The following is a 15040-nucleotide window of genomic DNA, read 5'->3' as shown; positions in this document are numbered from 1 at the left end:
CCCCACCCTTCCACAGTTCATGAGCGTTGTCTTTGCTTTGTGGTCAGGAAGAGCATAAAATTCCCATTTATAGACTAAGTAATCATGGCAAGAGTGGACCAGTAGCTGGTGCCAGTATTTTCATCTGATGGAAGCAGTGTGCTGACCCAGAATGTATTCCCCTTGAAGAGAAAGATGGGGAAGAAGACCAAGATCAGTGAGATCCATATGTCTGAGCCCTGCATCTGTGGTTGTTGCCATCCGATGCCTTTGTACTATGACAAAATTAAAGACAGAAGAACTTGAAGTGCCTTAAGGAAGATTGGTTACTGGCTATAAAGACTATACATATAATGCTGTAATTTTAGAAAAGTTCAGTGTTCCTCAAGAACTCTGTAAGAGTAACAGAAATTATATGTGATTTTGTCCAAAGAGGAGCTGCCAAACCAGATAATCATGGACTTTGATATGACACTAAATAGATTTTTCTACAAAGGGAAAGATGCCTAACATGTCATAATGTTTTTTGAGCTCTATAAGCTGGTTACAGATAAGTGTCAAAAAGTGTTATTGCAACTTGAGGAAAAAGACAATGTTAGTGAAATTGATCTTGTATTTCCCATAGAAGAGAAGTACCCTTTTATGGTAGAATAATATGCCAAGCCACATAGTCTCCTTCTGGAATAACCTTTATCAAAAGCTAAATTTAAAGCAACTTTGGAATAAATTTATGTTATCCTAAAGGAGAGATATAAGAATTTATTTGAGAAACTCAAACAACACAGCATCCCTGTGTTCATGTCTTCAGTTGATGAAGATGATGTACTCGACAAGGTTATCCATCAAAGTGGCATTTATCATCCAAATGTCAAAGAGATATTCATGCATGGATTTTGATGAAAATGTGTTCTCAAAGGATTTAAAGGACAATTAACTCATGCATTTCACAAACATGATGATACCTTGAAGAACACAAAATATTTCTCTCAGTTAAAGGACAATTGCAATTTAACTCTACTAAGAGACTCCCAAGGAGATTTTAAGATGGAAAATGGAGCAGCCAGTGTTTAACACATTCTGAAAATCGGATATCTAATGATAGAGTGGATGACCTTTTAGAAAAGTATTGTTTTAGTGAAAGACAAATCATTGTCTTACTGAGGATTCTCTAAACAGACATTTTTTAGGAAGACCTCTCTCCTATGGGAGAAGTTGATATAAGAACTGCTCATCCCATCTTGCTGAAAAGTTCTTAATTATTATATATTCTTGCTGTTGAAGTGTTTCCTTTACATCTCTTAAGTATTTTCAGACGTGATGGATTCATCAACCAGAAGCTCCCTTTTCTTCTCTTAACATACTCTTCACTGTTTTAAACAGATTTTAAAAAATTTTAAAGGCAAAATCAGAAGAATAACTGTCTAGTTTTCCAAAGTGGATTTTGTGGGTCAATTTTATCACTTTTTTTTTTGCTATCTATTTTTTTTTAGGGCCTTAGGTGTGGCATATGGAAGTTCCCAGGCTAGGGATCAAATCAGAGCTGCAGCTGCCACCAGCCTACACCATAACCACAGCAACACAGGATCCGAGCTGCATGTGAGACCTACATCACAGCTGGTGGCAACGCTGGAGCTTAACCCACTGAGCAATACCAGGGATCAAACCCACATCCTCATGGACACTCTGTTGGGTTCTTAACCCACTGAGCCACAATGGGAACTCCCTTATCACACATTTTTGAGAAGTCTTTTTATACTTGAAAAGTTCTCAGAAGACTAAAAAGTTTTATGAAATGGTCAACTAATTTACATGATTTTAAATATTGCCATTTTTGCGATTTGTAAGGATCATGCTGATAGTATTACCATCTCCAGAAATTGTGTTATGTTTGGTTATTTTGTTTGGAGGAAATCAATATTGACCAGAAATGACTGGAACTCTGTATTTGGTGGAAGAAAAAAAAAAAAACTGTAGGTATCCGCATATAACTGATTGTTACAAATGTTCTATATTGACTTGCTGCTAATAAACGTAAAATATAAAGTCTTTTTTTTTAAATACCCATTTCAAAGTGATAGCACTTGTAAACCATGTATGTCTTAGCATAAATTAATTTCATATCCTTTCTTGCAAACAGACTTTAAAGTGATAAGAAATAAAAGCTCCAAGCCCTAAGAGTAGGAAGTAAAGGAGACACCACATTGGGGGGAAAAATAAAGTTATTCAGAATAAGCTACTTTCTTCATCCAGGCTTGTTTCCAGTTTTTTTAAGTTGGTTTTTGCTCTTTGCTAATCAAAATCCTGGCTTAATTGGCTTAAACATCAAAAATCGACATTTTAATAAAAGTGTTCATCATCTGTAGACCTTGGCATTCTGTCTAGAACAGATAGTCAGGATCACATGTTCAGGGTCATAGAACTATACTGAAGATAAGAACATCTCCTTGACCTTGACAAACTCAACATTGCTATATACAAAATCACCCTAACTTCAGAGCTGACCCCAAGGGGAGGAGCTACGACAGACTGTCCTGTGAGCAATATCTTGAAGCACTGACATACACCTCTTCTGAAGGGCCTGATAACATACCTTTGTCTGCAGCTATAACTGCCATTGGCATCCAGAGAGAAACCAAGAAAGTGTCAGGATAAGGGATTGTTTATGTTTGTTTTATTTTATTTTGGCTTTGCTTACTTCTTTTGGTCTTGACACAGAAGAAAGTATTTACCTGGGAAAATCATGTATAGTAATGTCTTAAATGAGCCTAATGTCTTTCTACTGATTGTAACCATATACTGCTGTAGTTATTTTACTTTACATTACTTTATTGACCTGATATCAAATACAGATAGGTAGAGCCTGCCAAGAAACAGAACTTTCTTGCCAGAAATGGAGAACTAAACAAAATGAGTTGATAAATCCATTTCAAGGGCCATATGTGCTGCTGGAGTTTGCTGCCATCCACTCAAGGGGAAGGTTTGCTTCTGAGGGTATCAGAAGGATTTGCCGAGCAGCTAACAAGGCCTGTACCCACAGGGATCTGATAAGTTGCTGCTGACACAGATCAGTTTTCATAGTCAAACAAGGATGTCACCTTACCCACAAGTACAAACTACTTTGTTCCCTTGCACATGTTCTGCCAAGGTCTTCAAAGTCCTATTGGCATCTTTCCCTGACTGGAGGCCACCATAGGCTTTCCTTATCTCCCATTTTTTTACCTCATTCATGAGATAGAGATGAGAATGGTCACAGTACACGCTCTGTGACTGGAGAACCTCTTGACCTCCTAGGACATGAAACAAGGGATTAATTACATTTAGCATTGATGAAATTTTCCTCCCATTTCTTCTTCCTGTTTTTAAGTAACTATCATCAAAACCTTCCCTATTAGAAACATCTGGACCACAAGCATACCTTTAACTCCCACTTTATTTGGGGACATTGTAATGTGTGCTGCAGAATAGTTTGATAATCGTGCTTTAAATGTTCCTTAATATCCCCTTTTACTGGATTCAATTAAAGGTCAAGAAAAGACAATAAAGTAATTAGGCTCACACAGATTAACTTTTCCAGTATCTTCTTCCATTGGCAGCTTCGTGGATGCCCAGTGAAACATACAGTCCATCCTCCTTGGGTGCAAGCTCAACAATTCATGGTGAGTACTTGGGGGAGATTTAGGGTCAGGAAGGTAGTGGTAGACTTTATTTGGACAAAGGTGGAAAAACCGGAACAGACATGAAGCAGGTCTCATGTATTTAAAAGTGGATCTTGATGAAAATGGTAGTGATGATAAAAATGACAATGAATGAACCAAAACTCATCCCAGCCAGTCATAAAAGATAGTCAGAAACCAAGTCTTAGGTTTTTCTCTATTATATTTCCAAATGAAATCTACATAATAGCATTTTGGGGCCAATTAAATCCATTAAAATGTATTTTAAATGTTAATTTTCCATTGGAAAATTGAATAATTTATTGACCTGGATTTATCTACTCAAATGTTGCAAATTGACTTTATCAACATGTTAGAGTGGGGAAAATCAGTATTTCCATTGGCTGTATTTCTGATAATCTGGGACACTATGGATGAGCCTCATCTTTCCATGACCCCAACTTTAGACATTGTCCCATAACCACTTTCTCATGGAGGTTTTTTTTGTTCTGTTTTTTGTCTTTTTAGGGCCACATGGCATATGGAGGTTCCCATGCCAGGGGCAGAATTGGAGCTGCAGCTGCCAGCCTACACCACAGCCACAGCAATGCCAGATATGAGCTGAGACCTACACCACAGCTCACGGCAATGCCAGATCCTTAACCCATTGAGTGAGGCCAGGGATTGAACCCGTGTCTTCGTGGATACTAGTTAGATTTGTTTCCACTGAGCCACTATGGGATCTCCATCTCATGGAGCTTCTTTAGCATATATTCTTTTGTTGTATGTGCTGTGTTGTTCTCTTTTTTCTTTAAACCAGTAGTAAGTTTCACTCTTTTGATTGCTGTTAGATCCTAGGATAACTGGCATTGTGTAAATTGGTCCTCAGTAAACTTTACGCATAGTATTTTAGGAACATTTACGCCAATTGAGCTCTTTCTAATAGTAAGTGAAGTCCAATCATGATTTTACACCTCTGGACCTGGTTAAGATGGTCATTAGGATCAGTTCAGATATTCCCTTTATATCCCTAGGTGACATCTTCACCAACACAACCGTAGCATTTTCAGAAGTTCCCACAACTGCCAATGGATCTACTGAAAATAATCACATGCATATCCCTGGTGAGTCATGCCATTTTTTAAAAAATAGTATTTTGTTCATAAAATTCATTTATTGAGTACCTACAATTTGTCTGTCACTGTACCAGTTATTGGGAATACATTGAAAACACTGGTCTCCTAAAGCTTATAGCCTATTATAGATGATATATAGTAAATAAATAACCATGCAGTTCAATTTCTTTGCGACAAATCTTTATGATATAGTACAAGATGTTATCAGAGTGTAACATGAAGATCTGATTTTAATTGGGAAATAAGAAAGGATTCCCTGAGGATATATTTAAATTAAAATCTGAAAATTAAGTAAGAACTAGCCATGTGAAAAGTAGTAAGAAACATTTCAGTTTTGCGAAAAATTGTCTGATTGTTGGAACAAAGAGTATTCCTATAAAATTTTGTCAACGCTAAATGTAATTAATCCCTTGTTTTATGTCATAAGAGGTCAAGTTATTGAGTAAAGTTAGGACCGTCCCCATGCAGATCTTGTTTGTAATTCAGGGGCATAATCAACTCTTTCACTTCAGAAGTTTATTTGGTTCACTGGTGAACTCCACCTGGGTACTCAGTTTATTTTATACGGAAGGTCAAACAATGATTGAAGCATCATCCTGCACACAACATGGCAATGGAGCTGCAAACTGAAGTCCTGTCAACATCTTTAAGCTCTTGGTGCCTTAAATAACCGCCTTGTGGAGAAATAGGGCAAGTTTGGAGTTCTGCTTCTCCACTAGGACTTTCTTGAAATCAATGGTCTCATTTTCTATGGTTCATTGGGAGAAATTTGGAAGCATCAATATAAGACCTATTTAAAACCTTTTGTTTTTTCATTTCTCTAAAACTTTGGAGGTAAAATGCTATATCCCAATATATTACCAGTGTAGAGCTTAGTAAGTTTTAACCTTGCTAAACCAGAATTTTGTGTAGTCTGAAATTGACCTCCTACATGATTGTTTCTTTTGTAGTCATGGTATTCTAGTGGTTGGAACTCTGTGAACTCTCTAGCCATCAATGCCTATATTGAGCCACATAGTTACGTATTATAGGATTGTGTGAGCTTCCAGGAGGCCTCAGCGTCTGCTTTGACACCGAGTTAATGTCTACTTAGGGTAAACATCAGGAAGACCTCGCATCCCTGGATGTGTATTTTAAAAGGAAAAATCTTTAGCACTGGTAACCAGTGTTAACATGACAACATCACGTGGCTGCCATCCAAACTATGGAAAACTTTAGAAAAGATTTAGTAACTTAATATATTAAATCCAGTTTTTTAGCCTGTATATTTTTTTTTGAAACTTCACTTTATGAAAAGCAGTGTAATAAATCTGAGGCAGTCAAAGAAGTTGAAAAACTAGGCTCCACCAGAAGCAGTTTATAATCTAGTTGTAACAGTGAAAGAAAAGTAACCCAGATAATTCTGATACAAAAATGCACTTTTTTCGCCCAAATGGTCTATGTAATCTAAAGAGCTAAAGATCTATCTATAATGTATAAGAAATTTTACTGGCTTTTTGTTAGATGTAAGAAAAGCCTGGAAACAATTTAACCATCTAACATTGAGACCAATTAAAAAAACTATAGAAAAGTACATTGGAGAACTATCCAGTTATTTAATCAAATGAGATAAACTTCTATTCACTTTCATGAAAAGTATTTCAAGAATGTTTTGCAAGAGAAAGAAGCCAAAAACAGAACAATATGTATAGTATGCCCCCACTTGAAATAAGAAGGGATATGTATTCATGATACATATATTTGCTTATGTATGCATAAAAATATCTGATAGGATACATAATTAACTATTAAAAATTATTGCCTCTAGTATGGGTAGCTGACACCTAAAGTAGCAAGGATACTTCCTTTTCATTGTAGTTTTATATTTCTTCACAGTTTGAATTGTTAGCATGATAATAAATCACTTTATAAAAAGGAAAAAAATAATATGTAATTATAAACATTCCCTTTTATTCTTTGCCAAGCAGAACCAGGCAATCTTATTTCCTAAGAGAATTCATCTTCTTAATTTTTTCCTTCACATTAAAGAAAAAGTCAAGCAGTCCAGATTTCTGTGTTTATTTTGCCTCTGGTCTAGAAGCCACACTGTCTGAAAGGTTTTGATTCATACCGTTTGACTTGGTGTTCAGATGCCAGAAGTGTAATGCATGAGTTGAGTTTGAGGACAGTCAGCATGGATAAGAAAAATCAGTCTCTCCATCACCTCCCAGTGTAATTTGCACCAGGCCTCTACTTTCAACTTTTTCTCTTTTCAAACAATAGAAAGAGTAAAACCAACTGGTTTCAGTTTTGTCCTCTTTGTCTCTTCTCCCCTTTCTATTGCTGAGATGGATGGAAGAGAAAGAAGGAAAAAGGGGGAAGGTGCTAGAAAAGGATGAGAAAGTTGCTACTGTGGCTGTCATTCCTTGAGAGAAGTCCAAATGCGAAATCTTGGATGATGGTCTTTTGAGCACTCTGGCTCCACAGGTGTTAGCTAGGCCCCCTTGGCTTTGGACTTTCAGAGCTTTAGGCAGTTGTAATGCTTTTTACTTTCCCATCCTCCTTCTAACACACTAATATTTCAGAAAGCATTTAACAACTCCCCAAAGAATAAGAAAACCCAAGCTAGACTAGTACTTCACATATAATTGTCTTTACTGGACTAAATTTGGAAAACACACTGATAGATTATCAATTTTATGTACTCATTCTTACAAATAACATTTCGTTGGACAGCATATGCCAGGAATTGTCCAAGCCCTTGGGAAAATGAAAGAAAAGAAAAGATTAGTTCTGGAACATTCTAATAAGAAAGACATTCATTTAAAAAAAAAAAAGGCAATTATATAAATGGAAAAACAAAAAGGAGAAAAAGGAGTAGATATGGTCCCAGAGCATGATTGAGATCAAGGAACTCCCATGGTAAGCAAACTAAATCAGCTCATCCTGCTTTCCAGTTGCCAAACTTTGGTACTAAAGGTCATCTCTCTTTATGCCCTTTTCAGGGATTGTAGTCAATAAGCCCAAAGATGGAATGTCCTGGCCAGTGATTGTAGCAGCTTTGCTTTTTTCCTGTCTCGTACTGTTTGGTCTTGGAGTGAGAAAATGGTGTCAATACCAAAAAGAAATGTGAGTACACTACTAAGATTTGCAGGAACAGATGCTTTCTTCAGAGTAAAATAATCACTCAGCACTTTAAATGTCGTTCCTCATATTTGACTGAGGCAATAAGGCTCAGAGAGGCCACGCTAGCTTCCCCAGCACTGCACAGTTGGGATTAGATGCACATCTTCGGACTTGGTCCCCCGTCCCTGGCCTGTTCAGGCTGAAACAGTCATCGGATGGAACAAGTCAGTGGGCATGAAATGAGAACAGGGGCTCACTGTACCTCAAAACTGAAACTGATTTTTCTTTTAATCTTCATTATTTTTTTCATTTTCATGCATCTCTGAACTGCCTGGGCCCGGTTGGGCCTAGATGCTCAAGTGTGAAATTGAGTGAGAAAGGTAATTTTAAGGAATTTCCAGCTGCTCTTCAGCAGAATGGGCTTTTTACTGCCCCCCCTTTCCCCAAGAGGAAAAGAAAGTGAGCAGTAGGTTACCCCTTTTTTGTCTTATTCAGATATTTCCCAAAGCTTTTCTCCCTCCACTCGGCAATCTGAAATGACATGTAAGGTCAAGCCTCAGTTTTCTAACTTGGCTATTTTTGATCAGTCTGGATTCGTCCTTGTGTAGAGAAGACCCTCAGAACACTTACAGCCTCTGTGTGTTAACTGCTACTCTCTCAGTTAACACTGACCATGTCCAGTACAACCTTCTGTTTTTCTGAGGGGATCCTCAAAGACTGTAACCACATTCAGGGAGTGTTTGTGACGAATAAAACACCAAACCAGTGATCAGAAATTCTGGATTCTTGTCCAAGTGCTACACTTTGGCCACCAGGTGATCCTGAGAAATTCTTAGTTTCCCTGAAAAAATAGAAGTGCACATTTGCAAATTTCCTAGAATTGTATCCATCTTCTTAATTAAATCATCAGAAAACCAGGTAATGGGCATTGAGGATTTTTATATTAAAATGAGAAAAGAGGAATCTGAAAATCAGAATCGATTTTTTTTATTGTTCTGTATTCAAATGTCTGTATAGAGATGAGAAACAACACTCCCCCCCCACACACACACACTCTGGAGAAATTAAGGTGCTGTGGATTGGCAAACAAGAGGCAGAAGTGTTTGAGTCATGGACATAAATATGCTCACAGATATACTTCTGTTTCCTGACATCAAGAGAGCTTGAGCATATTTACAGCTAATTCCCAAACTCACCTGGATGCTTGCTGCATTTTTAGACAAAGAGATGAGTCGTGTTAACATAGAAGAGTACTTTATACAAGGGTGACTTTAGAATGCTCAGTGATACAAGCAGAAGGAATTTGGGCATTATCCATCCAGTACCAATCAAATTAGGGATGCAGGAGAGCTTAACTTCCCAGCTCCATCATTTCACACCATACCCAGTGAGTGGGTGGAGAGCCAGGGGTAAGGTTGGCAGAGGAACTATTTGAAAAGCTTCGGTCTTTTGTCTCAGAATTTTAAAATTTTTGTCTCTGGAGGAATGTTTTAACCCATAAGAGAAACACTTCTATTAGGAGGTAGTTGCCATGGAGAGTGTAGGTTTGGGTTAAAAGGCTTGAATTGTTGGTCTGATTCTCTTGAGCAAAGTGCCTAAAACCTCTGAGACTCCGTTTCTTCTGTCGAATGCTGACAATAATATTCAATTCCTAAATACAAATTAAATAATGCTATGATAAAGATGATTTGCAAACTATAGAACATGACATAAATGCTAATGATATTATAACAGGACTAACAAGCAGGTTATGCCAGGATAAATTCTGAGAAAACCACGGAAACGTCTCTTTCATTTTCTCTGTTTCCTACTTTAAAAAACACATTTTACACACATACATCATCCACTGACATTCTTAGCAATGAATGAGCAATGTTTTGTTCTAGCATGGAACGACCCCCGCCTTTCAAGCCACCTCCACCTCCCATCAAGTATGTTTGCATTCAAGAGCCCATTGAAAGTGATCTGCCTTGTCACGAGATGGAGACACTCTAGTCGTTTGAGACTTTGCCACACAGCAGAACTCCGCTAGAATCTTACTGAAAAAGTGTATATTGTGCTTTATTAATGTAATCGCCCTCTAGCCAAGCCTCCCCTGCAGCTGAAATGGATGTCAGAAGTGAATGACCTGTTTTCCCCAGCAACTCACCATCTTTCATCTGCATATGCCTGAAATTTAAACAAGAGTTTATGTGAAGCTGACACCAGTTGTGATCTATAGGGATTTTCTTGCTCGTGTAACAAGTGCAGAGTCGGCTGCTGTCATTAAAAAAATACTTGCAGTGGTTTTATTTTTCATGTTAATTCTCTGATTGAGGTGATGACAGTGGTTTCAAGCTTATGCCCATACCAGATCCTGTTCTCTTAAAGCATCTGCCGGCATTCGACACCATCCATCAAAATTATGATAATCTCTAAGGTTTGCTGCATTCCCTATAAAAATTACAAAAGAAGAAAATGCGAAAGTTCAAATTCTAGATAATGGGAAAGTGCAGCTAGTCTTTGTACTGAAGTTCAGTTGTTTATTTTCAGTGGAGGAAAACAGAATTCTTTTTGCACAAGAACCCCAGTTCCCATCCTCACTCTTCTTCCATCATCTCAGCCCAGGCTCCTGCCCATGGGATGAAGAGGGAGAACAGGCCACCTGGCCTAGAAGATAAAATACTCCATTGGCCTCTAGAATTTGAGCTAAGAATGGTTTCATTCTTGGCTTTACTTCTGTGTGTGTGTGTACATCAGACTATTGGCAAACTTGTTGTATACATAAACAGGCAGGCTAATCCCAATCCAACTCATTCAGGTCCAGTTATACTCATTTTCATCTGGGGACTTTCCTGCTCCTCCAATCTGCCTATTTGGATCTTTCCTTAAACAAATAAAGAGCCTCAAATCAGACTAGCATTGATGAATTAACCCTACCAATCGTTTATAAAACAGTTCAAACAGAACACAAATAAGTGATGGAGAAGAAACCTCGTCAGCCTGACCTGCTCCATATTCAGCACCACTCAGTGAATGAATAAATTACCGATACCCCTCGTTCGTCTAAACCTTCCCCACACCCCTTCTCTAGGAGGGGAGAACACGTGTTGCTAATAGATGTAAAAGGCAAATTTCGTGTGAACTTCAGACAATCGCAAACTTTAGTTCTTTTGCAGTGTACTTACTCCTGGCCAGACATGAGAATGACTGGGAGAGTGTTGTTTTTGAAACATCATGACAAGGATGTCAGCACATGCAGAATACAGAACTTCTCCACAAATAATATTTAACTAGGTTCTTAAGTGCAGAAATGCATGTAAGGTCATATGGTAAAAAGATATGGGATTAAATACTGATGAAAATGCAAGTTCATTATAAATTTCTTTGTAATTATTTCTTTTCTCCATTAATTCTTTCATAAGCTTTTTTATCCTATCATTCACTTATTTCCCAAACTTCTTGTATTAAAATAATGATAATGATTTTATTTAATTGAGGTATAGTTGATTTACAATGTTGTGTCAATAAAAAAGAAAAAAAAATTACGGCCGGAGTTCCTGTTGCGGCTCAGCAGTAATGAACTCAACTAGTATTTGTGAGGACGTGGGTTCAATTGCTAGCCTTGCTCAGTAGGTTAAAGGATCTGTGTTGCCTTGAGCTGTGGTGTAGGTCGCAGACACGGCTCGGATCCCATGTTGCTGTGGCTGTGGTGTAGGCCAGTAGCTACAGTTCCGATTCAGCTGCAGCTCCGATTGGACCCTTAGCCTGGGAACTTCCATATGCCGAGGGTGCGGCCCTTAAAAAAAAAGCATCATGTGAAATCAGAACCTCTGTGGCATCAGCCTTCCTAGATGATTCAAGTTTTCAGCCAAATTTGAGAACTCCTGAGCCAGAAGATGTCCCTTCTCATTGATCAGAATCTTGATAGAGTGTAACTCTTGTGGTGGCCAGCCTCCACAATGTCCCCCAGGATTCTTGCCTCTTATATAGGCCTCTCTGATGCTGAATACAGCTGACTCATATAGCTGGTCAGAGCTGGGATAAGGCGAACAAAGCACATGGAGTATAAAATTTAAGGAGGTGTTCACGCTCAGAGTCATGGATTTGTACAAGCTTGTGAGTGAGTACCAATCCCAGGCCTGGTATAACCAATAAGATATCACAGAAATAACCAGAGTGCGGGTTCCAAAGCTAGGTCATAAAAATACTTTGTAGCTTCTGCCTCCATCTCTCTTTGATCACTTGTTATGGAAGAGGTCAATTGTCATGCTGTGAGGACACTCCAATAGCCCTACCAAAAGGTCCTGCTGCCAAGGAACTGAGGCCTCCTGCTAATAGCAAGAACCCTGAGCCAGGCTCTTAAGTAAGCTATGTTGGAAGCACAACCTCCAGCCCCCATTCAAGTTTTCAGATAACTGCATCCTCATTGATGTTTCGGCTGGACCTCATGAGAGCCACAACTACCCAGCTAAGCCTCTTCTGAATTCCTGAGCAGCAGACACTGTGAGATAACAAATATTTATTATTTAATAAGTTTGGGGTGTAATGTATTACACAGTAATAGGTAGCTAATACAGCTCAAAAAATGGGGAAATAAACTAATGTTTGCCTGCTTTAATTACCCTCAATTTCTTTTTTTTTTTTTTAATTTTTTTATTTGCCCACTGTACAGCAAGGGGGTCAGGTTATCCTTACATGTATACATTACAATTACATTTTTCCCCCACCCTTTGTTCTGTTGCAACATGAGTATCTAGACAGTTTCTCATTGTTCTCAAGAAAGAAATAAGACTAATTTCATATATGTATATATGACTTGCTTCTTGTGTAGTTATTTTTATTTAATACAAATTAATCATCAGTAATTTGTATTAAGGTCATTGTGGTTTTATTATTTCATTAGGAGACATGAATACAAGTAGAAATATTGAGGTAAAAAGTGGCAGATTTTGGGGAGTTCCCGTCGTGGCGCAGTGGTTAACGAATCCGACTAGGAACCATGAGATTGTGGGTTTGGTCCCTGCCCTTGCTCAGTGGGTTAGCGATCCAGCGTTGCTGTGGCTCTGGAGTAGGCCGGCAGCTACAGCTCCGATTCGACCCCTAGCCTGGGAACCTCCATATGCTGTGAGAGCAGCCCAATAAATAGCAAAAAGACAAAAAAAAAAAAAAAAGTGGCAGATTTGGACAATGTTTGGATTGTTTCACTAAAGGCATAGACAGTTGTATAGTACAATATGTCATGCAGTTTTTTAATATATCATATGGCAAGTGTTTCACAGTGTTTTTGTCTTAGCTTCCTCTTTGAAGTACCCTCTTCTGATTTTATAAATAAGTTCTGATCAGCATTTGTAAATTCATCTCCAACTCAAATAGAGTGAACAGTTGCTTATTCATGTAGGAATGTTCATCCATGGTTCAGAGAAATTTTCTGAAAAATTGAAGGATTCTAGATGCTTTTCAGGCAGCATTATGATCTTGACCTCCTTCATTTGACTAAAATGACACTTTAACCTGGACCTTAAAATTGCGTGCAAGTAAGTTCATAGAATCTGTCTCAAACCAGCAACACTTTTCTCTAGAAGTGGATTTAGTTCTATCTCACAGGAGAAGTAGCAACATTAGACTCTAATCCCTAAGAATTCTGCATGTCTTAATTACTGGCTTTGTTTTCACTGAGAAGAAGCCATATGTAAATATTTTCATCACTAATTTCCAAAACATGGTATGTTAGGTAACATTGTTGTTCAGAAATATTCACTTCTTTACTCACCTGCATCATGAGAACTCTTGACTTAGGGCTTGGCCATGTGATTTACTTTGAACGATGGAAAATCATGGACATGAGTAACCCAAGACTTTAAAGTTGCTTGTATGATTGGACTTGCTCTCTTTTTCTCTACCATTACTGTAAGAAGAACATTTTCAGGCTAGCCTGCTAGCTCCAAGAAGAAAATGAGACTTATGGATCAGAGCAGAACCACCAAGCCATGCCCAATCTAGATCGACCAACCTCCATCCTAACTCAAATGTGCATTGTTAGATACTATTAAATATTGTTCCAGGCTACTGAAATTGTGTGATTGTTACACAGAATTATTGTAGCAAAAGTTAACCTATACACATAAGTCCTGAGCTAGGCACATTTTAGGTCATATGCAAGAGCCTAAGGTGAGGATGAAATCAAATTTAATTGAAATAGTCTTTCCCTTGATTCAACATAAATTTGTTTTAACTGATGAACATGTAGTTGGCTTGATCAAATTAATTTTGCAGTGTAGATCTTTAAAATTATAAAATATTTTATCATGATGGGCATTAGAGGTCATATTGCAAATAGTTAGAGACTGTGAAATTGACTTGCCCAAGGTCACATTATTAGAAGTGATAAAGCCAAAATGATAACCCAGCTCTCTGATTTCCAGTCCAGATTGTGATCAGTCTCCAATATATCATGATATTTAATTGTTGTGGTATCTCCTTTTACTATAAACAAGTGTTTGGAGTGCACTTAAGTAAATACTGAATATTTTAATGCCCAGGTGGTATATCCCACATATGATAATAGAAGACAAAGAAAAGTAAAAATAATTGCACCCTGCAGTGAGATGACCAGGAAAGTGTGCAAAAAAAAAAAAAAAAAAAAGTGAGTAGGAGATGAAAAGAGAAAAGAAAGTAATCAAGACCAAAAGCTGGATGGAAACTAACCAAGGCCAGAGATGGTAGAAAGGACATTGTGTCAGAGGCTCGGAGCAGGGAGAGAAGTTCTTGAAGGCAGCCCTCTGGGTACTCTGATTTAGGAGAATGGCTCTGGCTTGAACTTGAAGGTTGACTCTTCGGAAACACAGAAACTTTGTTCTTTGAGGGCTAACGGACATAGCCTGAGTTTTTGACAATAGCAGTCATGGCTGTGTTAACCAGCTGAAGTTTGAGTGTCCATCAGAGACAGCTGAAATGGTGAATGAATTTTACCACTATGGGAGAAAAAGACATTAACTGACAGAAATCGGCTGAGGTTCCTGCCAGAAACATATGGTGAAATGGTGGGAATGGAGCATTTTATTTCTCAGCTTTTGCAGAAGGGCTTCTTTTCCGGATGCTATGATGTCTCCCAAGGCTGTATGGTACAGCCAGGACGATGGAACCAGAGAGCATATGACCATGGACTAAGGAACACTTTTGAAATTA

At 38.1% G+C, this 15040-nt stretch overlaps 1 protein-coding gene and 1 pseudogene across 3 annotated transcripts in view; both read left to right on the top strand.

The window, feature by feature from the left end:
• CD96 (CD96 molecule) overlaps window positions 1-14518 on the top strand; it is an 88849-nt gene extending 74331 nt beyond the window's left edge. Inside the window, exons 10-13 of one of the 3 annotated variants that reach the window (XM_021068492.1) lie at window positions 3573-3635; window positions 4667-4756; window positions 7753-7876; window positions 9760-14518. In XM_021068492.1, coding sequence (XP_020924151.1) covers window positions 3573-3635; window positions 4667-4756; window positions 7753-7876; window positions 9760-9868 — 386 coding nt within the window. In that variant the 3' untranslated portion in view covers window positions 9869-14518. 3 annotated transcript variants of the gene reach the window in all.
• LOC102158769 lies at window positions 330-1492 on the top strand (annotated as a pseudogene).

This window comes from Sus scrofa, chromosome 13 (genome assembly GCF_000003025.6).
Source record: "Sus scrofa isolate TJ Tabasco breed Duroc chromosome 13, Sscrofa11.1, whole genome shotgun sequence".
NCBI lineage: Eukaryota > Metazoa > Chordata > Mammalia > Artiodactyla > Suidae > Sus > Sus scrofa.
Note: the sequence above shows the minus strand (reverse complement) of the source record. Positions and strands in the feature narration are given on the sequence as shown.